The sequence below is a fragment of the Talpa europaea genome (assembly GCF_964194135.1).
Source record: "Talpa europaea genome assembly, chromosome: 6".
Lineage (NCBI taxonomy): Eukaryota > Metazoa > Chordata > Mammalia > Eulipotyphla > Talpidae > Talpa > Talpa europaea.
The window spans coordinates 83,905,875-83,933,870 of NC_140072.1; the positions used below are offsets into that span (position 1 = coordinate 83,905,875).

The following is a 27,996-nucleotide window of genomic DNA, read 5'->3' on the forward strand; positions in this document are numbered from 1 at the left end:
GGTACCAGGTAATACCGAGTGCTAGGAAAGTACATAGAAATCAGATTGAGTACCTTACTGCCTGAGGAAGTCGAGAAGAGATCCTAGTGACACTGATGTCTTAAAGGATGAGTAAGAATTAACATTCTTTATAAAGGTACAATGTGTGACAAAATAGCCTCGTAATAAAATCAGATAACTGGATTGAGTTTGAATGAATTTACCAAGATGGGAGGAACCTGATCAAAAAAACTTATAAACCAAGTTAAGTCGCGGGGCATTTGTTCTAGGGTCAGCATTTTGGAAATTTATTGAAAAGCACTTTGCAAAAAATCACTTAGGCTGCAGCACAGAGGTTGGTCTAGATGTGGTCAACTGAATGGTTATTGCAGAAATCAAAACATGAAAACAGGATTGGCACTATAAAAAGAGTTGAAATGTACCTTTCCAGTCCATTTCCAAATGGACCAGAGACAGAATGGTGAGCAGGACAGGCAGATCCACTGAAATACACTGGAATAGCAGGCAAGACAGGAGCGGTCTGCTGTGCCATGTGGCTTAGCGCCCTGGCTGGGGATCGAACTCAGGCTGCAATGGCTGGCGATAGCTTGATAGCGCTGAGACTTAACCCCTGTGCCACTAGGGAGGCCCTCTATTGTTTTGTTTTTGTTTTGTTTTTTTTTAAGATTAATTTATACATACAAGAACTAAAGTGTAAGCCAGAGGCGTGGGGGGTGAGAGGATTCACCAGAGAGAGTGGAGAGCAGAACAGGCAGATCTACTGAAATATACTGCTCAGGGGAGTAGTGGGCGAGGCAGAAGAGATCTGCTGCACACCATGTGGGTTGTTCCCTGGCCACCCGGGCATCGAACTCAAGCTGCAGTGGCTGGTGATAGCTTTATAGCCCTGTCTTTAACCCCTGCGCCACCGTCGAGGTCTGGAAATCAAATACATGTATTAAGGGACAACCTCCTGTATATCAAGAGACTAGAATTAAGAATTTAAAAAACATTGCTGCCCTACTTTCAGGACTTTTCCTAATTGAAGAATGGATAGAGTGAAAGGGTAGAAACAGAGAAAGCTCTTCATCAGGAGCACATTCCAGCATGCTTTATTCCCCCATCCTCACTCCTCCATGATGGGGGCAAAGGAGAAAATTCCATTCATGTGGCCCACAGATGGTGAGAATTTATCCTCTGAGCTGATGTTGATATTTTAGGCAGGAGAAGAGCAGACAGTAAGAATGGACTCAGCTCAGGCCTCCCTGGTGGCACAGGGGTTAATGTCAGCACTATCAAGCTATGTCAGCACTATCAAGCTAATGTCAGCACTATCAAGCAGCCACTGTAGCATGAGTTCAATCCACAGCCAGGGAGCTAACCCACATGGTGCAGTAGACTTCTCCTGTGTCACCTGCTGCTCCCCTCAGCAGTGTATTTCAGTAGATCTGCCTGTTCCGCTCCCCAGTCTGTCTATGGTGAATCCTCTCACCCCCCACAACTCTGGCCTATACCCCAGTTCTTGTATGCATAAATAACAATAAATCTTTTTTAAGAATGGACTCAGCTTGTCCTAGGTGTTCCTTACTTCTTGAACTTATTTATGCTTTCTAGGCTGAGATGTTTGGAATATTTTGCAGGAAGAAGAAAAACAGTTGCTTCATCATCTTCCAAAGGGATGTATTTGGTGCAAGTGCCCTGGAGGATCTTTTCAGCTGCCACCAGGGAACAATTATTATTCCAGTTGTTTTGAACCTTGTACCTCAGTGACTGGCAGTGCTAGCATAAGTGGTAGGTGGCCAATAGTAAGGGGATAGGTATTGGGGAATTAGCTAAACTTGCGCTTTTAAAACACTTGCTGCATGGCAGTACAAGTTCATCTGATTTGGAGGGAAACGGGCTTCCCATTGCAGACAGCATTGTCTGGAAACAGGTAATTTGCCCGCTACTCTTTCCACAAGAGGTTAGTCCCAAAGTGGCTATGACAAGCCAAGAGAGGCCAGGAAGAAAAAGAGTGGAGTCTATGGACTGATACAACAAAGATAGGAACGGACCCCAAGTTTTCAAAATTGCAGCAAATGGGAGTAGCATTGGACAAGGGAGAGAAGTAGTAGATGCTTTGACATGCCTAACCAGTCATGCACTAATCTCAATTTCCCTTGAAACAAGGGGAAAATATTGTGAAAATGTACCCAACATTCCCGTTTTAGAAAGAAGATAGCTGAGACCTGAGAAATAAGCTCAGCTTCCATTCGTGCTGCTAATAGTCACCATTGATTAATGCCAGTCACTATGCTGAGTATCTTACCTGTGATATTTCTTGGCATTCTCATATAAACAACTCTAGTAGAGAACAGCATCACGTCCATTTCACAGATTTAGACACATAAACAAACGAGGTAAGTAAGTTCCCCAATGCCGCACAGTTAGCTCATGGTAAAGCTTATTATGTCTTGACAGAGTAAATCCAGACTCTGATTTCTCATCCACGATGCCTCTGGCATCATTTCCACATCAAGCCATTACCAAGGATCCATGAGAACAATGCCAAGGAAGGTGTTCAAAAGCAGACTGTCACCGACTCTGAACATGCGTGTGCATCTGTTTTCACCTGTGTTTCTGGTCCCCAGCCTCCCCGTAGTTCTAATATTCCATATTTATTATAATTACAAAGTGTGGAAAACAGCCCAAATTATTTCTGTAATTTGAGTTTGTGAAGCAGGCAATTAAGGTTTTCAAGTCGTTGGCAAAATTTCCTTGTAATCTGGGGGGTTATTTAAAATGAAGGTTTTAGAATGAAGAAAATAGCTACATGATTGGGAGAAGAAAAACGAGATGAGATGACCTGGGAAAGATCAGAATTTGTTTAGTTTTCACACAAAATAAAACATCACTAAGTGGAATATTGACTTGAGAAGGATGAGCATCAGGAATTAGAGAAGTGGTGATTTTCAGCATTGGACTAACTCAAAATTGTCCTTGATTTCCAAGTAGCATGATGGAAGGGAGTCTCCTGGACAGGAGTCTGGGGATCTGAACTCAAGAAACAACTTTGTCTTTCGTGAGCTGCTATCTTGAAAGTATTCATTCAGCACAGAGTATCAACTGTGTGCCTGCATTTTTCTAAATGCTGTAGATTCCATGGTAAATGATAAAAAACAAACCAAAAACCTTGTCAGCCTCTTCAATGAGGTTTTAATATGGGGCAGAGTCAGCAAACATTTCTGGTAAATACTGTAATATTGTAAATACTAAATACTATAAATAATATTTTAGGCCTTGCAGATTATGCATGGTTTCTATAACCAAAATTCAGTGATGCAGATGCAATGCAAAAGTGGCCACAGGCAAACCAGAAACAAATGGAGCTGGTTGTGTTTCAATTAACACTTTATTTATAAAAGCAGGTGGTAGACCAAATTTGGCTAAAAGGCTGTTGTTAGTTAACCCTTGGTCTAGAGAAAGAAAACAAATGTATCCAAATAGTGATGCTTGTGGTAACGTGCAAAGGCACTGAGGCACAGAGAACACAAAGTTGTAAAGGGACTGTAGAAGGCCAATGGGACTTTTATTGAGCAAGTGAGGGCAGTGTCATGTGAGTGAGGCTAGAAAGAGAGGGAGAGAGACATGGTCTTGCAGGACATGTGGATCTTAGTCTTCACCATACTAAAAACTGGCTGTCATTGGATTATTTTAAGCAGAATGGTGACATTATCACATTTGGGTTTCAAAGATCTCTCACTGCAGTATGTACGTTGAATTGGATAAAACATAAGGATGACTTGTTTGCCCTGTGTACTAGACAGTTGGTTCATTGTGGTGAAGAAAGTATACAAGATTCAAAGAAATGTTGCACAAAATACAAATGGTATAGAAAATTGCATAGTCATATTTTATAGGAAGCAACACCATCAACAGGTCACATTCTTTTGAATGTTCTCTATGAACAAAGGCAGTGTGAACCGATGAAAGGAACCCTTTTGTTTATGTGAACAGGCTTCCTTCGCCAGGGTAACTGCTCCTTGGGGTGCTTACTACACAAGAGGAACTGCTCTCCTGCTCTCTCTTCCTCACTCTGCCTCTCTCCTCTTCCCCTCTCTCAAGCACATTGGGGTTGCTGCCTGGAGCCCAGGCTTGCACCTAACCCATGAAAATTTGCCAAGTATAAAAGCTTCTCAAGAATGAGATGGATCGTGGGTCATCCTCCCCGGAGAAGCAGGATAAAGAGAATTTAGTGGGTGAGCTCCTTGTTCCTGCCTTACTCTTGTTATGTATATAAAGCAATGGAAGTGTGGCATGTGGCATTATACAGAGTTCAGAGTAAGCACTGGGTGTATTAATATTTACTGAGATTTTTTAATTTATTGCTTATTCTAGTTTTATATGCTTTCTTTTTTTTTTTTTTTAATATTTATTTATTTATTTATACAAGCACTGGGTACAGTCAGAAGCGCGGGAGGGTGAGAGAATTCACCAGAGCCAGAGCGGGGAGCAGAGCAGGCAGAGGGACCGAAGTACACTGCTGAGGGGAGCAGCGGGCGGCAGGAGAGGTCTGCGCGCCATGTGGGACCCTCCTCTGGTGGCTGGGGAGCAGCCGGGGATCGAACCGGCAGCTTCGCAACCCAGCGCTCAACCACTGCACCACCGGGGAGGCCCTAGTTTTATATGCTTTCAATCAGCAGTCTGCAACTTGCTTTTTCTTCAGTTTTAGATAGCCTTTGTGTTTATTGTTGCATTATTTTTTTTTGCATTAAATAGCAAACGTGTTGAGCATGCTGAAATTTATCCATTTTAAAATATCACCTGATGATGCTATGATTAAAAAGAAAAGTTGATTTGAGTTGCCTTATACCTGATGGAGAAAAGTTAAGAAAATTAGCTTAGCCAAAGGCTATTATCTACAAAATCATTTTGTTTGCATTTTCTTTCTAAATCTTACAATAATGTTGAGGTAGAGTCTCTTACAATCTCAGTTTTGAATATGAAGAGTGAGTCTTAGAGAGTTTAAAAATTTGTTGAAGTGTCAGAAAGTGATGATGATGATGATGAGTATGTAACTTAACCCAAACCCTACACTTTATATTGCCAAAGGAATCATAATATAAGCTAGAAAGAGAGCACATGAGCCATTACCAATCTGTAAAAGATACATTTGGAGATTTCTCTGAATTGGAAAATAAACTCCTCTCTTGAAGTAGACATTGGCATCACTGATATGCTGAAGACAGTAAATATCATTTGGAAGTGCAAGTGGGAGATCTCTTCAAGATCACCCTTCAATAATGAAGGTTGATATATACACAATGAATGTGGCATATATACACAGCCATAAAATACTCAGCCATAAAAAAGATGGAATCTTGCCATTTTTTGATATGTATAGGCCTTGAGGGAATTATGCTAAGTAAGGAGGACAAATACCTTATTACTTCACTCATTTGTAGGATCAAAAGAAAAGCCAAAGCAATCAAACAAACACAACAAAAACACACAAACAAAAACCCAGAGGGAACATGCTGCGGAGGGAATAGTTTGGTGGTGGATGGTTACTGGACTGTAGTATGAACTGAAACTTATGTTCTGAACTCATGTTAACTCAATAAAAAGAGAGAAAACACACACACACACAAAACAAACAGAACAAACAGAATAGGGTTTATATTTTATAACTTCCGGTTTCATTTGCTTTGGGCAGTTTATAAATGATATGATATCAATCATCCTGTGAGATTTGCGGGAAAAGCTTGTCCCACCCGCCTCCATCTTGGACACATTAACAAAACATTTTTCAGTCCTTCAAAATGTGTAGGAGTTTCCATTCACCAACGTTGAGAGGATGAAGCAAACAACCGAGTCCTTGTTATCAGCTCCTGGAGGCGCCTGTGGAGCAGAGTGTCTTTGGTTTGTCCCAGATTTCAACAGCTACTGGTGTGCCTCTCTTCCTGACTCCAAGTTCAGCAATGTTACAAGGGTAGTTCAGAGTCTATATGAAGTTCAGAGTCTAGAAATGAAGGCTTTTTCCAGAATTCTATTAACCATTTGCTAGCATGTCACTATTTCCTAGCCTTTGAAATTCTCTCACCCTTTTCTTATTTACTTTTTTTTTTTAAGAGTTAAAGTGAAGTTAGTTGAAAGCTTGATCCTCTAAATTTTAGCAGTTCTCAACATTAATATGGAAAAGACTCTTCCTAAGGAGCTTGTTAAAACGCAGCTTCCTGGGTCTCATCTCTAGAAATTCTAGGATAGGTAGGTGCAGGATGGAACTGAGATTTTGCCTCCAAATGTGTTCCCAAACTGGTGAGGTTGCCAGAACAAGACCACACTTTGAGTAATCTGGTATTTCTTTTGAACAATGTGGTGTTTTCCTGAACATTGTTCATTGATACACACTGTGTGTATATTTCAGAGAAAAAGACAAGAGGGATGATGATGTATTGGTGATAGGGAGATAGCATTTGCCCCTAGGATTTCACTTTAGATTTTATGGTTGGTATTTCAAATGCTTGATTCTCTGGAGGTGAACAGGAAGGAAGTTTTTAACTCTACATCCCCAGGTCCAGGGAAGGTAACTGATCTCATTCCCTATTCCATTCAATTTTCCCCTGGGAAGCACCTGGTCTTTCCCTCCTCTGGAAACACAAAGGACTCTTTCTAAAATTGACATGATTAACGTCTTACCTTAAAATTGCTTTTGAACATTATAAAGGTATCAAAACAATTACAAACTCAAAACAACATAAGCCATCACATCTCAGAATTAACCACAGCCAAAATTTTGGTTCATTTTTTTCCAACATTTTTTCTAATACATATATTTCTGCTAATCTTCTACTGTCCTTTTTGCATTCCACTATTCTTTTCCTTTTCACAGTATACCATAGTAATTTTCCATGTTTATACAAATTTAAAAATATTCAAATTTTGTATAGCTATGTTCAGGGTGTTTTTTTTTTTTTTATCACTTAATAACACCACCATGAAAATGTTTGGGCATGAAGCTTAAGAATTAAAGCATTTGTACTTGGTGCTATTGGTAGTGCTATTATTTCAGACAGGAAAGGCAGGGTGGAAGAGAGGAGAATGTTACAAGAAAAGAGTTTTATTTCTTCTCATAATGGTGTGGAGGTGAGGGCAAGGTAAGGCAGCTTGCAAGAAAGAGAAAATGCAAGGGCATATGGTCCTCAGGTTAATTGACTCTCTTGAGAGAAAGCAGAATCTCCTCTGATGGATCATTATTTCCAGACCAGAAACTTCAAACAGGTCAATAAATCTGTTATGTTGCTGAGCATTATAGTTCAAAGCATCTAGTGTGCCATTCATTTCATCCACTCAGTGAATGAATTCAGAATGGACTGTGGATCAGGAGATAGAGACATAAAAATAAAATGCCCGCTCTCAAAGTGCTGAATATCAAGAGGGACGTGAACTGAAAAATGACAATGTACTATGAAAAGTGGTGACAGGGGATGTAATAGAAACTCAAAGAGGATCATCCAAAGACTGGGGTGAGAGAGAATGATGTGAGCCATGCCAGGTGACTGGAGGGACACAAAGCCCCCTGCAGAGGCAGAAAGGTACCTGAGGACTTGGGAGCCTTCTCCACTGTAGTAGGTGAATCTGTTCACTTGGCATGTGGCTTAGTCACCTAGACCCAGAGGTGAGAGACTGACCAAAGTCTGCCACTTGGAAAGCAATTAGGGCTGTGCTGAGGAGCATGGACCCTGCTCTCTGAATGGCTGGCCTTGCTGCCGCATTTGAATGATGGAGATGGAGCCTCATCAGAATTCATTGCTAGGAGCCTGCAGAGCAAGATGCTCCTGGGGAGGGAGCTCCTGAAGTGTCAACAATACCTAGATTCTTAATGGGGAGGGGAGGACAAGTCATTAAAAGCTTTGTTTTTACACCTTTGTGAACATTCTGTTTCAAAATATATCTTAAATATTTCCTTTTTTTTTTTTTTTTTTAGAGATTTATTTATTTATTTACACAAGCACTGGGTACAGTCAGAAGTGCGGGAGGGTGAGAGAATTCACCAGAGCCAGAGGGGAGAGCAGAACAGGCAGACTGACAAGCACACTGCTGAGGGGAACAGCGGGTGCGGCAGGAGAGGTCTGTCGCTCCATGTGGGACCCTTGCTGGCGGCCAGGGATCGAACCGGCGCTGCAGAGGCTGCGGGCAGCTTCGCAGCCCTGCACTCAACCGCTGCGCCACCAGGGGAGGCCCCTTAAATATTTCTTTTTAAAAAAAGATTTATTTATTTATGCATACAAGAAATGGGGTACAAGCCAGAGTTGCAGAGGATGAGAGAATTCACCAGAGACAGAGTGGGGAACAGAATAGACAGACTGACTGAAGTACACTGCTGAGGGGAGCAGCCGGGGAGGCAGGAGAGGTCTGCTGTGCCATGTGGGTCACCTCCCTGGTGGGGATCGAACTCGTGCTGCAGTGGCTGCAGATAGCCTCACAGTGCTCAGACTCAACCCCTTGCACCACCAGGGAGGCCCTATATCTTAAATATTTCTAACGACTAATCAAATGGTAAAAAGGAACTCAGTAAAAAATGTGTTATAAAATTACCTTAGCGACCAAGCATATCCTTCTGCAATTGAGATTGTACATCTGATAATTCAGCAAAACCTGTGATTATGGGATTTTGCAGCTACTGGGCTAGAGGTAATGGTGAGATCATCCAGTTCTGATTTAGTAGTTTTGCACCAAACGTTTGATATCTCCTTTTTAAGGTTCTAAAACTTCTCTGAAAGAACTTATAAAGCCTATTGCTTTAGGAGTTAGAAACCCTCAGAGATAGGGCTTTTGTTGAATGTTCTCTTCAAAATTTGGTTCTTGCACATACAGAGGCTGCCTGACCCAGGTGAACCAGAGTACCCACCACTGGAGTCTTAGAATCCTATCTTGTGAAGCAAAAAAATTCGAAGCAAAACTAAATACTGTATTCATTATCAAAGCAAAAATTGCACCAAAGTTGAACAGTCAAGGGAGATTTTATTAAGAGTGAAGCCTGAATGCCATCTGAACAAAGCACTGAAACAAAGGTGGGGGTTTCAAGGGTGGAAACAGAGGACCTATGGGGTGACTGGGCCATCCTGGCTTTGCTGATAGATGTCTCACATCTTCATGTCAGGTGGTAGTTTCACTTGGAACAAGGTGCCTCTGAAGTTAGTCTGTCTTCTTATCTGAGACTGAGTGACAAGGACAGGGATGCTCTCTTCTTTGATGATGACATCTCGAAGGAGTGGGGGGCTTTGAAAAAAGCCTGGGTTGTAGCGCTGGCACAAGGCCTGTAAAAAGATTTGTATTTCAAAGGGGCAGGAAATCATTTATAATGGCAAGTGTTCTCAAGAAGATGTTCTAAGACAAGGAAAATGAGTGGCCTAGAATCAGGAAGAAACTGTTTAGTCAGGCTGAGGAAAAAGTTAGGATTGTCTTGATGAAAATACACCTTGAGGAAAATCCTAGGCAGTGACCTGGCTAACTAGAGGGCCTCAGGATATGGCTGATGATCCTTTACTTATTTAATTCTCACAACAGGCAGTAGTGTGCTATCAGAAGAGGAAACTAACTTGAGATTCCATGTAGCTCTCAAATGGAGGCGTCCCAATCAGGCTCAGGGTGGTAGGCTCTGGGCTAACTAACTCTTCTTACTACTCCTTCTGCCCGGCCTCCCCGTCTGTCACAGGATGATCTTCTGAAGGTTTGTCATCCTACTGCCTTCTTCATTCTGAGAATGCAGGCAAGTAATAAGTTTTCCTTCCACAATAGAAACTCACCTTAAAGCCTCTTGTCTCTATCTGAATTATTTACTTAGTCATGAGATACATATAACCAACTGTGCACATCTTAAGTATTTATCTTAGAGGCTGAAAGTACAGATGGACAGTGGCTAGACCTTATACAAAAATAGAACTCTGACCCACCCCCTGCAGCAACCTGTCCAGGAAATCAACCCGTGGTTATAAACAACCCAGGAATCCCTTTTGCTGGAAGTCAGACTTGCGGGAAGCCATTTGCTATCTCTAGTGACAATCCAGGAATAACTTCTATAATTATCAGTCCCGAATGGCCAAGTCTTGACAAATAACTGAGAGTTTCTTACTTTTTTTATCCCTACTTTCAACTTTGAACCAACTAGAGAAAGTCAAGTATACATCCCTAACTAATCCTATCGGGGTACCCGGAGTCCATTCAGGGCTCCTCTAGCTTTCCCATGTCCGCAGCCTCCAGTCATTATTGCCTGATATGTATATGAAACTTTATCATTGGCACATATCTATCTATTGGGAAAAAACACCTCAGCCTTCCATTTTTCTCTTCTTTAAAGTTTTTTTGTTCCTGACTTCTGAGTCTTGGTCAGATATAAGTGATGGAGCCCAGCTCTCCACATAGTGAGCTCAGAATAAACCACTTTTGCTTTTCTCATTTGCTTGGTCTTCATTTATTCCAAGGCTCAATATATGTAAGTCTGTGTCATCATCCCCCAAATCAAGATATGGAATATTTCCAGCCACCAAAGATATCCTCTTCCTTTGCCAAATAATACCCCAAAGACAAATAAGCACAATCTCAAGATCCAGTCTCCTGCTCTGACTTCCAACAAAATAGATTGGCTCTGCTTGTTCTTGAGTTAAATGATCTGATAAAATGGAGATCATACATATATATTGAATCACAATATGTGCGCTTATGTCTGCCTTATTTGCCCAAGATGCTAACAATAAAATTCACCCATATTTTGTATCTGACAGTAACTTCATCTCTTTTCAACCTGAGTATAGCCAGAAATTGCTTCACCTCTAGTGAGGTTTTCTTTTCTGCAGTTTCAGTTACCTGAAATTAACCACAGTCAAAACTATTACCTCGGGCCTCCCCGGTGGCACAGAGTCAACTGCAGCACAAGTTGGATCCCCAGCCAGGGAGCTATCCACATGGCGCAGCAGACCTCTCCTGTCTCCTCAGTAGTGTATTTCAGTCGATCTGCTGTTCCAGTGGCGCAGCGGTTGAGCGCTGGGTTGCGAAGCTGCCCGCGGCCTCTGCAGCGCCGGTTCGATCCCCGGCTGCTCCCCGGCCACCAGAGGAGGGTCCCACATGGCGCGCAGACCTCTCCTGCTGACCACTGCTCCCCTCAGCAGTGTACTTCGGTCCTTCTGCCTGCTCTGCTCCCTGCTCTGGCTCTGGTGAATTCTCTCACCCTCCCGCGCTTCTGACTGTACCCAGTGCATGTATAAACAAAACAAACAAACAAATAAATAAATAAAAACATGCCTCTATAAAAAAAATTAAAAAAAAACAAACTATTACCTACAATTATATGTATTTGATATATATTAATTATATATTTTTTTATATATGGTGGGAGAGGGAAAGAGCGAGACCACATTCACATAACTTTGATTACAGTGTATTGTTATAATTGTTTTATTTTGTTAGTTATTTTTGTTAATCTCTTACTGTACCTACTTTACAAGTGAAACTTTAGGTATGTCTGTACAGGATTTGATACCATCTGTGGTTTCAGGTATCCACTGGGGATCTTCGAGGGTAATCCCCACAGGTAAGGGGGGTCTGGTAGTATTGCTTGGTATGACTGTACCACTTTATTCATTCTCCTGTTGCTGGGTTTGGGTAGATTCTTATTTCTAGTTTTTTTTCCCTAACAAATTTATAATGAGCCATCTGAATCTGATTTTTACTGTAATTAGCCTCATTTCTCTCAGGTATTACTTAAAAGTTGAGTACTGAGTCATAAAACAGGCATAGGCCTAACTTTGGCAGTTATTTCAAATAGTTTTTAAGGTGAGTGTACCAGTTGCTCCACAACCTTGTTTAACATTAGTCTCTAATGTTTACCATTCTCCTAGTTGTATTTCAGTATCTTAGTCTGGTTTTAATTTTCATTTCCCTGAAGTGCAATGTATATCATATTGTTTTGGTGTTGGTTTTTTTTTTTTTTTAAGATTTATTTATTTATGCATACAAGAGCTGTGTTGGCCAGACGTAATGGGGAGGTGAGTGGATTCACCAGAAACAGAAGAGTGGGTTGCGGAACAGCAGATCGACTAAAATACACTACTGAGGAGACAGGAGAGGTCTGCTGCACCGCATGTGGATAGCTCCCTGGCCGGGGATCCACCTTGTGCTGCAGTGGCTGCCGACAGCTGCATAGTGCTGAGACAACCACTTGCGCCACCAGGGAGGCCCTGTTTTGGTGTTTATGTCTTAATACTCAGACACCTATTTCTGCTTACGACAGTAAGACAAGTCTGTGGGCAAGGATTGCATCTAATAGATCTCATATGTAAATACTGTTGACCAAGTTGGGGAAAAGCAACCAAAAAAATCACCTAGGGGCTCTTCTATTTACCAAAAGCCATTTCCATTGCTAATGCCATCTAAGAATGACCAGTGACTTGGATTACTCTCCACTGCTTTCTGGCCTCACACAAGTTACCAATCTTCTTTTTTTTTTTTTTTTAAAGATTTATTTATTTATGCATATAAGAACTGGGGTGTAGACAGGAGGTGTGGGGGTGAGAGGATTCACCAGAAACAGAATAGGGAGAAGAACAGGCAGATTGACTAAAATACGCTGCTGAGGGGAGCAGCGGGCAAGACATCCACTGCGCCATGTGGCTTAGCTACCTGGCTGGCCAGCATCGAACTTGTGCTGCAGTGGCTGGTGATAGCTTGATGTGGCTGGTGATAGCTTGATAGGGCTATGATTTTAACCCCTGTGCCCCTTCAGAGGCCCAAGTTACCAATCTTGCCTTGAGTGTTTACCCAAACTCCTAACAGGTATTTAACGGTCCCCTGGTGCTATGGGCTGTATCTTAGCACCAGATGCAAAGCCCAGAGGCATTCTTCTACAAGAGATGCTTGGTTTTGCCTCACTGTGTAAGTCAATAAAGGTAGTTATGTCTTGGTATATAGGTACCACCTTACTTAGAGAGATCTCTGATGATAATGATAACAGTAACCAAGAAGCTTTCTGGCTGCAAAATATCTAGAATACTTCCAAGCTAAAATCCCGGGGTCCATCCCAGTGTCAGCAGCAGTGGGCCTTTGGCTTTGCACATCATGACCTTACCTTCCTCTTTGCAGATCAAACTTAGGGTCTGCTGTTCTTGTCACAGCCACACATGTGGGTGGGATGGGTGGGAGGGTCTCTACTTAGTCATTTGCTCACCAGCTAGAGACTTCCTAGAGGAAGGTGCAGCTGAGCACTGACCCATCATTATGCTTCTATTGTTTCTTCCCCTGTTGGGCTTGAATTCTTGATGGAACATTCCCCATCTCATCCTCCTTCGTGTTCTCAGCCCTAACACAGTGCCTGGCATATCACTGAGAAACTACTTATGAAATGCATGAATGTGAAATCAGGGACAATTTGTTAAGGGTGGCAAAATCCAGTTTTTTCCTTGAGGTAAGCATATAATGACAGCTTTATGGTGCTCTGACAATTATCCACTAAAAATATGTATCCATAGATTTGGATAAAGCAGGATCTGATGAGACGTGCTCAGGGCTTCGTGGTTAATAGAGTGTGTGTGGCCCCTTTCCTTCGATCAACCCCCTCCCTCAGATTTAGGGAACACTCTGGCCATAGCCTTGTTCAGGTTGAAGTGAAGGCAGTAACTTTCTGAGTATTGATTGTAAAATAATCCCAGCACATCCTTTCACTTAGAATTGTAATCCTCAAACCCACTTCTCAGCACAGCATCCTGGTTTTAACTGTAGGAGCGGTGGAGAGGCAAAGGCTATCTGGAAGATTTACTCTGCTGGAAGCTACAACAGCTGTGCTTCCTGCTCTCCCAGAGCTACCGCAGCTCACAGAGCTGAGCTGCTACAGCTTGCAGGGAAGCAGCGACAGCCAGCGCTCACAGCCGCGCTTTAACTGGAGTTAATGACGCCCCCAAGGCTCCACAAATCTCCCAGCAGCAGTGGCCTGGGTAATTCTAATACTCAGGTGTAAATCTTGGAAGATTAATCTCTTCATCTCTTGTCTCTCTCAGCACATTTAGTACCAAACAGAGCCTCCCTCAAATGTAATGATGCAAGGACTTGATGGGACCCCGGAGGAGCTCCTGTAGGTCAGGGCGATTTTCTGTGACAAACACTTGCTTATGCAGCTCCGTGATAAGGCTGCAACTGCTCTGGAAATGTCTAGGGCTTACTCAAGGCATTAAGTGTAGATGCATTTCTCTGCTGATTCCAGCTGCCTGTGTGCTGCACTGTTAGAGTCACAGTCCCGTAAAACCCCAATGTTCTGGAATAGCAAGTAATGCAGTGTCAATCTTCAGGGAACAACCAAAAGGTGGCAGAAGCTCTGCTGCCTTCTTAACAACTTCATCAAGACTCGAGGTGCAATTTGTCACATAGAGGCTTGTATGAGCACAATTATCACAACCTTGGTTCTAATGCAAAATTACAAGCAACCTTTTGTCCATGAATAGGAGAATGGTTGAATAAACTGAGACAGGCTTAAAATGGAATAAGAAGCAACAATTAAGGGATGGATCTGTTTGCAATGACATGGAAATATCTCCAAAATATATTCGCTTTTTTAAAAAAGTAGAAATTTAAATGTAGCATGATGTCATTTATCACAAAATAAAATCTACAAATTTAAACCAGTACTCTCTAGTTGCAGAATTTGTGTGTAAATATATAAGAATGTGTGTATAGGAAGTACACAAGATTGATAACTACAGAACTTCTCTAGATAAAAACAGACTAAAAAGAGCATGGTTGGGGAGACTTTAGTTTTAGCCGTATTGGATTTTTTTAACAATAGGAGATATATGTGTATGCGTGTGTTTGTGTGTGTGTGTATTATATATAGGTATACACACACATATATAGGCTTTGTCATTAATAATAAAAAACACTAATAAATAGAATACAATGGAGCACATGATGTATTTTTTCCTTGCATGATAGTCTGATTCACCTCAATGTGGTCCAAGCCTTTGGATGGTGAGATTTTAGGAATTTAAACTTTGATGTATACAGGTGGTTGAGTATGTCATTATTTGCACCTAGGGTCCGTAAAAGGAAGTTGGACACACAAAATTTTGATACAAAATACATACCTAAAACTTTTCCTCTATCAGAATGTAACGTTTGAGAAATTTAAAACTATTGAGGGCATGTGAAAACAGAAACAATTTCACCCACTGCTGATGAGAGTGCAAATTGGCACAAACTCTTTGCAGAGCACTAATAACAGTAAACTGGAAGCTTTCTGGCTGCAAAATATCTAGAGTGCTCCCAAGCTAAAATCTTCTATTGAAATTGTAAATAGCAATTCGTTTAACCTAACTCTTCCACTGTCAGAAATTTGTCCTACATGAATGCACGAAAACACACATTAAAAAACATTCATCACAACATTGCTTGAAAGAACAAAATCCTAGATCCCTCCTAAATATTCACAAATTTATGATTTGGACATCAGCAAGTCAACAGCAGTAAACTGGATAAGCGAGGATGGATGTGAGGTGGTATCATTAGACTCAGTGACTTCTGTAATCGAATAAGAAGAGGAAATATGAGCCTGCCTCTCTAAAGTGGACACTGGTGTGGATATTTCAGGCATTAGCTGAGACAGAAATAGCATTAGGTATGGGTGGGGTTATCTGGATGGAGATACCTAGTACATGTAATTAGTTCTGGTGATTGTGATGAGAATATAAATCAATAGGATTTTTTTTTAAGATTTATATAGTTTTATATAAGAACCGGGGTACAGGCCAGATGCACGGGATGGTGAGAGGATTCACCAGAGACAGAGAGGGGAACAGAACAGGCAGACTGACTGAAATACACTGCTGAGGGGGGCAGCGGGCGAGACAGGAGAGGTCTGCTGTACCATGTGGGATTCTTGCCGGCTGGCCGGGATCGAACCTGCGCTGCAGAGGCTGCGGACAGCTTCATAGTGCGGTGCTCAACTGCCTGCGCCACCAATAGGATGTTTTACATACAAAAATTCAAAGACTTGAGAAATTATGTTATCGATATGGTTAAAACTACAAAGGTTTGGATGGCTGAAGTATGAGTGGAATTTAGTCCCATCGTTAGTGCAAGGCAATATTTATTCAGACAAAATGCCCCAGCTCTCTGGTTATTATTGTGTGATTAGCAAAGAACAAATCCAATGTAATAAGTCTATGAGACAAAATTCCATGTAAAGCCAAAATTAGCAAACATCAATATCTAAGTCCCTGTAATACTTATCAACCTGTAAAATTGAGCTACATTAATAATATGCATTGGTTAATGCAGATATCAATATATGGACCAGCTGCCGTAGAAAAATAATCTCACTTAATCCTCATCAAATCCTTCAAAGTAGGTAGCCTCTACTCCTTCAAAGTAAGTTCATTCATCAAATGTAGGTAGCTTTCTATCTCCACCTTACAAATGAATAAGCAGAAGCTCAGAAAATTCAAGAGGCTTAGCTAGTGATAGCATTGGTAAGTTAGCAAGCTCTCATAGAATCTCCTACCAAGGGCCTCCCTGGTGGTGCAAGGGTTTAAGCACAGCACTGTGAAGCTATCTATAGCCTCTGCAGCCCCCGCCAGCTAGGGAACTAACACACATGGTGTAGCAGACCTCTCCTGTTTCACCCACTGCTCCCCTCAGCAGTGTATACCACTCAGTCTGCCTGTTCTGTCCCCCACTCTGTCTCTGGTGAATCCTCTCACCCTCCGCACCTCTGGCCTACGCCCTAGCTCTTGTATGTATAAATAAATAAATCTTTAAAAAAAAAAAAAAAAGGAACCTCCTACCCAAAGCCTTCAAAATGTTTTAGCTTGCTCTACATTGTCTTTGGAGATAATAGTGCCTATTCATCTACTTGAGAGGTTGCCTAGAAAATTTGGGGTGGGGGGTGGGGAATCTGTCTTTTAAAACAATATCCATGGATCACACTCTGGGTAATAATGTTTTATGTGTCTTGAGAATAAAAAGCCACAGCGGTCCTATATAAATGTGACAGTAATTGTAATTATTGATTGCTAGATTTTCTTGGAGGGTAAAGGTCAATTTTAATCTAAAACATGAATGAATATTGTATGTGTGTGTGTGACATGTATGTGTGCCTGCATGTTAGCAGGCTCGAATTTCCTCACACACACAGTTGGGTGGCTTTTTAAAGAACCACAGTTACCAACTTGCTTCCCTCTACTTCCTAGGTATCAACAACAAAAAGCTCGGGGTGTGTGGCTGGGTCCTGTTCTCCCTTTCTTTACTATTGATGATCATTACCTTCCCTATCTCCATATGGATGTGCTTGAAGGTAATGCCTGGGGAAATAAATTGGGCTCCCTATATGAGCGGATGGACCATTAAGACTAAATGCTCTCCCTTAATCTCTTAGATCATTAAGGAATATGAACGTGCTGTTGTATTCCGATTGGGACGCATCCAAGCTGACAAAGCCAAAGGGCCAGGTATGACACTGCGGCTGCCCCTATACAGACCATGGGCACCTCTTACTATTGCTGCTGCTACTACTACTACTACTACTACTACTACTACTGCTATTGCTACTACTACTGCCTCAAGTACTTTCCCTGGATGTGCCTAATGAGAGGCAAAGAAAACTCACAGGAAGCTGGAACCCCTGCCTTTCTGTACAACTGGAGCTAATGCTATTGTATAACTCCTTTCATCAAATGTATTTATTTCCCTCATTCTCTAGAAACCTACAATGAAAAATGTTCCAAACGCTTCATGTTATAAAAAGATGGGATTTGGGGGGCAGGGATGAAGAGGACAATATCAGGCACTGAAACTTCATAGAAATGTGGTATTAATCTAATATTTATAACTCCTTTTAGTGTATGTTTCATTAACTTGCCAATATTTGTTTTGACTCATAAAAAGGCACTTTTTTGTGATAAGTTGTAATATCCTTGAAAGGAGAGACGATCTAAAACAGCATCTTAGGAGACACATGAAAAACATGGTTATTAGCTGTACTCCTCTAATAACATTTGTTTTCTGCCCCCTATTATGATGTATTTGAGTAAAATCATTCTCTAATTAGACTGCAGATCTCTGGGGGGACAGGAACTTCTATTCACCTTAATAACTCTGTGTGCTCTGCCCTTAGCCATGCACCATGATAGGCATCCAGATGTCTTTATATAATATATAAATACATGTTATATATGTAATATACACACATACATAAATATTTAATATATAAGAACTTTCAAAAGGAGAAAATTGTTAAGGAGCTTTGGTCATTTCAGTCAGGATAATCTACTTGTCAAATTTTTGAAGGACCTAAGAGAAAAAAGACAAGAATTTCTTACCATAGATATTCTCTGAAGCATGTCAAAACAGAGGTATGAGGTTCACCCAACAGAAGGAATAGGGAACCAGACTACCCCCTTTCCAGTTATGTGCATCTAGTGGGTTTTGAGGGAACTAGTGGGGCTTGAGAGAGGCAGAGAAACCTAGAGGGCTCTGGAGAAAAGTGTATCTCTTTTAAATGAATTTCCCCAGAAGATTTCACTACTAAATGTCCCAGGATAATTATTCTCGTCATACTTGTCTCTAGGGCTAATAAGTTACCTCAGAATGTCATAAGAGCCAGAGGGAAACAAGCCAAATTGCTAATGGAAACCACTTCACTTTTGTAAATTAGCCTTTAACAATAAAAATATTAATAATAAGAGCTATCAGTTCCTCAGCACTTAATGCATAACTGACATTGTGGTTAGTACTTTCTTTCATTACCATGTTGAGTCATGCTTAATCTTCACTAACATCTTATATCTGTTAGATAACATAAAGCTCCGAAAAGTTGGATGTATGTTCTCAGGCCACCAGCTAGTAAGTTGTAGAGCTGGGATTTGACTCTTTCTCGTTCTGAGGGGAGTGATCTTAACCAGTTACCTGACAACAACAAAGGAAGTAAAGTCAGCACTAATTCTCACCAAAAATCTCAAGAAGTCTTCTGTTACAGACCCAAAGAAAGAAAACACCTTGGCAGAATTTTCTGTTGGTAACTCCAGTCCTTTCCATGGTACTCAAACTAAAACACTTGTTTCTTCTTTAAAATCAAAACCCATCTTCAGTTAATGGGAATTAATTGGTGCCTTTATCTTGTTGACAGGCCTTATGGTTCTAGTCTTTGTTACACTTGCTGTAAAAAATATTCATCAGAGCAATCCTAAAGAGTTACAGGATCCTCAAATAAGTTTCCTTATCTGGATCCTTCCCCTATTCAACCCCAACCCAAACACTTTAGAATTCAGAGGTAAATGTGTTTACAGTTGGGGATGCCATTATATTTGAACCAGAGTATAGCTATGGAGAAACTGTAAATTCTGCCATATACTGGTTTCAGGGGCTCTGAAATCCTAGGGAGATTTCAATTCTAACATTCTTATGATTGAAGATGAATGAAAAATTTGACAGGCCCTATATCCAAAGTCAGATGTCTTTACTTAAATCTTTTATACAGATACCTTTAACACAGGAGAACTGATTTCCAAAATAACCTTTTAAATTAATGCCATATCCAACACTTGGAGAGAAGTGGTTTGAGTATTTTAAAAATAAAATCTGAAAATTAAATGTCAAGGATCCTTAACTTCTTACCAAATGATTTCATTTCCTAGGGCACCACTTTTATTAATCATTAACTGGAGAAATAATTGTTTCCAAGATGATAGTTGTACATAGCAAAAATCATCTAAGAAGTATTTATAGTCCCATGAAATGATGTACCATTTAGCTAAGAGACAGTTTTTGTAATTATTTTCAATGGGGTGAAAATTTAAACTGTGTTTTCTTTTTCATAGGTTTAATCTTGGTCCTGCCCTGCATTGATGTGTTTGTCAAAGTTGACCTTCGAACTGTTACTTGCAATATTCCTCCGCAAGAGGTAATGCTGGCTAGAGACATTTTACTGGAAACAAAACCTATATATTCTCTGTTATGGATGGTTGAAAATTTTATAGTATGTTTTTTTATTTTAAGAGGGAGGATGAACTGAATTCCCACAAAGATCTGTGAAAGACCCTAGGTCACTTCTGGAGTTTTGTTTTGTCCAATGCAAATAAAGCCAAGGACAAGGGTTGAATTACTACAAGAATTGAGTGACTAGACCTGAGAAAGCCTGAGAGAGGGGATCCAGTTGGCAGAGGAACTAGGACAAAGAACAACAGAGCAGATGCTTGGAGGAGTCCAACAAATAAACAGCTGAACTAAATTTCGTGGAGGGCAAGTATTTGCCAGTTCTGGATTATAATGATAAATTCTCCCCCATAACCCCCTCAGAAAATATTTTTTGTAATATTTGTATCACTCCACTCTTCAACTTCTGTGTGTGGATGCAGCAAAGTAGAGTGGGCATACAGAAAGAGCAGGTGTTGCACAGAATCCCCTGCATTTAGATTTCAAGTGATTCTTTTCATTTCTTAAAATACTGCAAACAAATGACCCAGAACAGTAACTGGGCAATAACAGGGTTAGAAACAGAGTTACTAATAATCATGTCACACTCTGACATTCGTGACCCAGGAAGAGGAAAGAAAAATGTGTGTAGGCAGCACTCCATCTGCCCACCTGTGACTATGCAGGTGCTTCCTTTCACCAGTTCTCTCCTGCAGGGCAGCAGCCTCCTGCCTGTCTGTGACTTGTATCGTGCGGGACTTCTCACTGACTTCCCTCAGTGGAGGCAGCTCTCCTCAACCATGCAGGCCTCTCTCAGCAAGCCTGTCCTTTTTGGGGCAGTTCTTCCTGCCTGCTTGTGTCTATGCAAGTGTCTTTTACTGTCCTATCCCCTTTCTAATAAACCTGCTCTTTAAATATAAAAAAAGAAAAAAGAAAAAAAAATGTGTGAAAGATCCATATGGGGGGCACACAGGTGATTAGACAGAAAATCAACACTTTTGAGTAAATGTTCATGTTCTTCTGCCCGGTCCAGGGAACTCAATCCAGACCCATCAGTGATGCCTCCACGACACTGGAGGAAACTGCTATAGTCATAATAGAGCTCAAGATGCTCATAGCATCCTGGGTGCTTTCTGGCTCATAGTAGATAGTGCTGGGTAGAAGAAGGGGGTTCTAGGTCCCATGCCATAGCCCTCCCAGAAGCACTCATTTGCACCAAAGTGTCTCATCACATTATTGAGACTGGTTTATGCAGATCATCTATCTAAAGTTAAATGGATTTTCTTTATTTGAATATAGAACATGGTCTCTGGTGCCACCTATGTTTTCTAAGAAGGATTGCTATTCATCAAGTTTCATAAATATTGCAAACAAGAAAGAGTTCAGCAATCAGGGAACACCTCCCTCTGTTTGGAAGGCAGAATTTCAGAAAAGTTTTACTATTGCATTTTAAAATGAAAGCACCTTTTCTCACCATGGCAAATCAGGAGCCTCTGCCTATGGGATGTGAGACTTCTCTAAAATGAAGCTGCCGATATAGCTACAGAGTACTCATGAAAAGAATTTTGATATCAAGTAGGATGCTATTATACTCCATGCAGACCAGAATTTTTGAGACCGCTGATGTGAGTTCTCCTGTGGTGAGGGCTTGGACTGGCTGACACTCTGCCAATTGCCGTGAGAATCATAAACATGATTTTCCCTGTTCTCAATCCCCAGATCCTCACCAGAGACTCTGTGACCACTCAAGTGGATGGAGTTGTCTATTACAGGATCTATAGCGCTGTCTCAGCTGTGGCTAATGTCAACGATGTCCACCAAGCCACATTTCTGCTGGCGCAGACCACCCTGAGAAATGTCTTAGGGACACAGACCTTGTCCCAAATCTTAGCTGGTCGAGAAGAGATCGCCCACAGCATCCAGGTAAAGAATTAACAACTTGCATTTTTATTCCATTAATTTTAATTATCGGTGATCATCAAATAGCAACAATTCAAAACACCCCAACATGCCTAAGATTCCCACTGGTAAGTTAGGAGGGATATTCAACCTTGATTTTTCTTGGCAACTCCCCCAGTTCCTAAGCACAAAGATCCCAAGATTTTATGAGGCAATATCAGTTCAGCATGATAATGTTACTTATAATTTATAGGAATTTGCCGGTTCCGATGTTTCCATAGTCAGTCACTGACTTGTAGTGAGGTGTTACCATCTCCCTGGCTTCTGCAGGGACCGCAGAAATGCAAAGGCTCACCGGCAATAAAGCAGCACAAAAACCTCTGCCTACTCCCTTGGAGGGTATTACTCATCTGGTATCACCAGCTTCTCAAGGCATTCTTTCTCAGGCCCCCAACTCCAGGATAACCAGAAGAGGCTCCTATGTTTGAAGCTTTTCCAAATGACAAGAGTATTTTTTTTTTTTCCTTTATGCTGCTTCTGCTCTAAAAAAACATGCATTCGGGCCTCTCTGGTGGCACAAGGGGTTAAGTCTCAGCACTGTGAAGCTATTGGCAGCCACTGCAGCACGAGTTTGATCCCCGCCAGAGAGCTACCCACATGGAGCAGCAGACCTCTCCTGTCTCGCCTGCTGCTCCCCTCAGCAGTGTATTTCAGTCAATCTGCTTATGTTCTGTTCCCCACTCTGTCTCTGTTGAATTCTCTCACCTCCTGAATCTTTGGTCTACACCCCAGCTCTTGTATTCATAAATAAATCTTTTTTTTTAAAGATTTACCCATCTATGCAAGAACTGGGGTACAGGCCAGAGGTGCAGGCAAGAGAATTCACCAGAGACAGAGCAGGGAGCTGAACAGGCAGATGGATCAAAGACACTGCTGAGGGGTGCAGTGGGCAAGGCAAGAGAGGTCTGCCGTGCCATGTGGGTATCTCTCTGGCCGGCTGGGAATTGAACCTGCACTGCAGAGGCTGCAGACAGCTTCACAGTGTGTCGCTCAACCAGCTGCACCACCGGGGAGGCCCCATAAATAAATCTTTAAAAGTAAATAAACAAACAAACAAACAAACAAATAAATAAATATGCCTTGCTGCCTGCTTAGAATTGGCTACATGCAGAGGTTAAACAGAGCTAGACAAATAATATCTCATTTATTGAGTCATTGCTATGCACTATAGAGATCTTACATGTATTTTCTCCAAATCTCACAACCATCTTGAAAGGTAATCTTTTATGGGTGAGAAAACTGAGATCAGAGAGGTTAGTAACTGGCCCATTGATTCACAGTTGCAAATGGCAGAGCCAGGACAAAGTCCAGCTCTGTCTGGACAAAGTCTAGCTCTGTCTGGACAAAGTCTAGCTCTGCCTGCTTGATGTCAGTAACAAGCAAATGTGGGTTATTTGCAGAAAACTAGATGAATAACCTACACTTCATTAGGGATGGTTATGGAGTGGATCCTGCTTTAAGATTGATTGGGTGTTCTTAATGAATCTTTCTGGCATTCACCTCAATTCCAGGAAGTGAGCAATAAGCATGATACCTCCTGTCTTCTCAAACAGTCTTATTCCAAAAGCTATAAATACAACAGAGAGAGGAGGACTTTATCTTGCAAATACAAAAAATGTGATCAATGTCTTTTCTTTTGATTTGGAAATAGACCTTACTCGATGATGCCACGGAGCTGTGGGGAATCCGGGTGGCCCGTGTGGAAATCAAAGATGTCCGGATCCCCGTGCAGTTGCAGAGGTCCATGGCGGCCGAGGCCGAGGCCACCCGGGAAGCCAGGGCCAAGGTAAGGTAACCCCCTCTATTCTCAGGGCCAGCTGCCTAGCCTTGGGGCAGACAAGGATAGGGCCTGATTGGAAGATCGGGTTCACATTTATTTTGATAAGAAGAGTGTTTTCTTTTTCCCAGTTTTTTTACTGAGCATTTCCCCCTGAATTTAAAGGTCATGAGGACAGGCACCCAACACCCTGAGAAGGAGACATTTAGGACACAACCAGAAACCAAATAAATAACTCCTGCATATTCTGCTGGTTTATCACCAGAGGATGTCTGGTTACCCACACAGCTGCATTTTCCAAGTTGTAGTTCTAGCTATGCATGCTAACCCTTTAGTGTACTGGAAAAGATTTCTTCAAAGTATAATCTATAAGTCACTCAATGATTCAAAATAGAAATATAATTGGAGGGGCCTTCCTGGTGGCGCAGGGATTAAGTCTCAGCACTCTCAAGTTATCACCAGCCACTGCGGCCTGAGTTCCATCTCCAGCTAGGTTGATGACCCACAAACCTCTCTTGTCTCACCTGCTGCTCATGTCAGCAGTGTATTTCAGTAGATCTGCCTGTTCTGCTCCCCACTCTGGTGAATCCTCTCACCCCCCTCTGACCTGCACCCCAGCTCTTGTATGCATAAATAAATAAAATAAATCTTTAAAAAAGAAATATAATTGGAGAAAATGTGGTACAGTGGAGTCAAAAGCCTTAGATTAGAATAAAACTAATGATTTCAGACAAGTCTTTTGACTTCTCTAGGTCTTGTTTTTCTGATCTCAATTAAGGGGACAATATTACCTGCTCTGAATGACTTCTTGTGGAATTATTTTGAGACATAAAATGGTTGTTTTGAAAACAATCATGTAAGAAAGTAACATCTGTAACCCCCTCACCTCTTCAGCAAGTTGTCTAAATTATTAGGGCCAAAACTCATTTAACAGGAGACAAATTGACTCCTGTAATAGAAGACTGACCCTGAAAATGTTTTTCCTCATTAAAATATGGTTCAATATATGAAGGAGATAAATGTAAATTAATGAGGACAAATGCACCAAAGTGATTTGAAATTATACAAGGGTTTAAAAATGAAGGGTTGGGCCTCCGGTGGCAAAAGTGGTAAACTTTCAGCACTATGAAGCAATTGGCAGCTACTGCAGCACTAGTTCCATCTCCTGCCAGGGAGCTACCCACATGGTGCAGCAGACCTCTCCTGTCTTGCCCGCTGCTCCCCTTAGCAATGTATTTCAGTAGATCTGTCTATTCTGCTCCCCACTCTGTCTCTGGTGAATCCTTTCACTCCATAACCTGCACCCCAGATCTTGTGTGCATAAATAAATAAACCTTTAAAAAATAAAACAAAAATGAAGGGACAACTGCTTCACAAAACTCTCTCACAGAAAGATTCAAATAATAAAGAATCAATCTGATACTTGTTGGTGTGCATACATGGAAACCCTTACAAGCAAGTCCTTGATTCAGGCAAGAGTGAAAATCCAAGTAGAACTTGTCTGGTTTCTAAATGAAAGTAAGAAGAGCCATTTTGATGTCTGTGTTTCAGAAGAAATGGCATCTTAGCTATCGCTAAATATGCCAGAATAATCGCTACAACTTTGATTCAGTGGTATAAATATATCCTATAGAGTAGGCATAGGATAAATAAGTCTCTATCAAATATACTTGATCCATGATACTCCAGCAAGTTAGTTCAATTTTGAATAACTCAGAAATTAATTAATTAAAAAATAAACAAACAAACAAATAAATAGAAAACATACAATAAGCAATGTAATGTGCCCCAGGAAGCTTGGAGCATTTCTTGGGTCAATGGGATGCTAGCAACATGCTAAGCTACTAAGCAAGGTAGGTTCCAACTCTGGTTCCTTCCTGGGATTTATCTCAATTCCAGGAAGTGATCAAGAAGGATGCTACCTGGGGGTCTCCTAGAGAGATGTGAACAAAACAAGTAGCAATTCTGGGACTCCCTGTGGTGCAAGGGGTTAAGATGCAACACTGTGAAGCAATCTGCAGCCACTGCTGCACGAGTTCGGTCCCTGTCAGGGAGCTACACACATGGCTCAGCAGACCTCTCCTGTCTCTCCCGCTGCTCCCCTCAGCAGTGTATTTCAGTAGATACACCTGCTCTGCTTCCCACTTTGTCTCTGGTGAATCCTCTCACCCCTAGCACCTCTGGCCTGTACCCCAGTTCTTGTGTGCATAAATAAATAAATCTTAAAAAAACATAAAAACCAATTCCCAGGTCTACCTCAAACTCAGTGAAGCAATGTCTTGGGTGGGCCCAAGATCCTGCATTTTTAAAAAAGTGGTGATTTTGATGTAGCCAATTTGGAGCCTGCTTTTTGACACCATTATTCTAGTATGTTAAGTGTGCTGGATAAAAGGAGGTGCAATTAAATTAAATCCAGGATAGAATAAGATACAAGCACACCATGCCCTCGGCGTTGTTGAATCTGTTAGTTTGATAGCATTCATGTATGTATGGGAGGGTTTCCTGAAGTATCAGGAGCTGATGGAGATTAGAAGACTTTGTATATGCTCTTTGGAGTCTCACTTGTGAACCAGTCAAGGTTTTCCTCTGCTCTCATTCCTTATCTATTTCCCTGGTCTGTTCTGTTAAACGCCAGCAGCTTTTAAGCAGTGGGGGGGGCTTGGTCATGATGGAAGTGGGATGCATTTGTGCACAGGCAGTGAGTGTCCATAAGAGGGCATAGCAGAGTTCCAGTCTTTCTCGGATCCTCTGAGAACTAGAAGAGCAGCAAATACTACTTAAGAGACTGCCAAAAACGGTTATCAGACTGGCTCTTGCTACTTGTAATCAAGAGGGGAGGCAATTTGGGAAAATTATTTCATTGTAAGAATGAGACAAAATTGGCAGCAGAATGAAATAAAAATCTCTCTTAAGTAAAAACAACAGAAAAAGCCAGTTGGAATTTCAGACTTCTCTGCAGCAGATGACAAGGCTCCAAAGTGATTTGAAAGCATTTCTAGGGAGGAAGGGCAAGTATCTGTTTGTCTTAAAGATAGTGCTTTTATTTATTTATTTTTAATTTTTAAAAAGATTTATTTATTTATGTATACAAGAGCTGGGGTACAGGCCAGAGATGCAGGGGGTGAGAGGATTCACCAGAGACAGAGTAGGGAACAGAACAGGCGGATTGACTGAAGTACACAGCTGAGGGGAGCAGCAGGCAAGTCAAGAGAGATCTGCCACGCCACGCGGGTTGCTCCCTGGCCAGCCAGGGGATCGAACTTCTGTTGCAGAGGTCTCAGACAACCCCATAGTTTGCGTCTCAACCACTTGCGCCACCAGGGAGGCCCAGTGCTTTTATTTTTTGTTTGAAAATGAAATCTAGGGACTAAAAATTTGTAAACTATCTCCCTGCTTCCTGCAGCCTGCTCAAATTTCTCTAATTACATTAGGATGTGAAACACATATCCTTGCCAAAGAAGCAAGTAGATGACACACATGTGGTGAAGTTAGAGTTTGGGAGAGAGAGAGTGGTAGGGACACAGAAAGAAAACACATTAGACAGAGAGGTACATTTTAATTTCTGAACACTTTTATTTCATTGTTTTAGGTGCTTGCTGCAGAAGGAGAAATGAATGCTTCCAAATCTCTGAAGTCCGCCTCCATGGTCCTGGCGGAGTCACCCATAGCCCTTCAACTGCGTTATCTACAAACCTTGACCACTGTAGCTACAGAGAAGAATTCCACCATCGTGTTCCCTCTGCCCATGAATATACTAGAGGGCATGGGTGGTTTCAGCTACAATGACAACAAGAAGGCTCCTAACAGAGCCTGAGGGCCTCCTGCCTTAGCCAGCCTTTGCTTAGGGAGTCACAGCTTTTCCTATGGAGAACCAATCTGGCAGATAGAAGTGTTGAGAATTTCAAGACTATTTAAACAGAGTAAATTCATAGTTGGGATAGCATTAGCAGGGAAATGCTATAGAGGCTACCAAAAAAAAAAAAAAAAAAAAAGCAAAGCCAAAACGAGGTTTCTGTACTACTTTTATGTTTAAGAACTTGAAAGATTGCATTATTCGCATAACAATAAATTGGTAGTTGTCCCTGACTTATAGCAGGAGCTTTCTTACAGTAAGGGAAAGAAATCTTTGACCATGACTAAGGCTACAAAATTACTTGTAAACTGTTTTTAGGAGCACTTTAGATAATTTGTCAAATAACAAAGGCCTCATATTTACACTTCATAATTCCAAAGTAATTATTTGTAAGTTTCCAATAATCACAACAACCTCCCTGTCCCCCTCCCCAAATTATGCTTGAAATAATGGTTTATTTTGATGTTAAAGACAGAGGCATACCCAGCTGCAAATTTAT

The 27,996-nt window shown here is 41.4% G+C and overlaps 1 protein-coding gene across 1 annotated transcript; it reads left to right on the forward strand.

Moving 5' to 3' along the window:
• Positions 1–4,165: 4,165 nt before the first annotated feature.
• Positions 4,166–27,616, forward strand: STOML3 (stomatin like 3; the record flags this gene model as incomplete). The annotated part of the gene is made up of 7 exons (XM_084234564.1): positions 4,166–4,217; positions 17,190–17,293; positions 17,375–17,447; positions 19,815–19,897; positions 21,628–21,831; positions 23,519–23,653; positions 27,234–27,616. 7 exons carry the CDS (start codon positions 4,166–4,168, stop codon positions 27,456–27,458), a joined length of 876 nt encoding a protein of 291 aa, XP_084090690.1. The 3' UTR covers positions 27,459–27,616.
• Between the last annotated feature and the right edge of the window lie 380 nt (positions 27,617–27,996).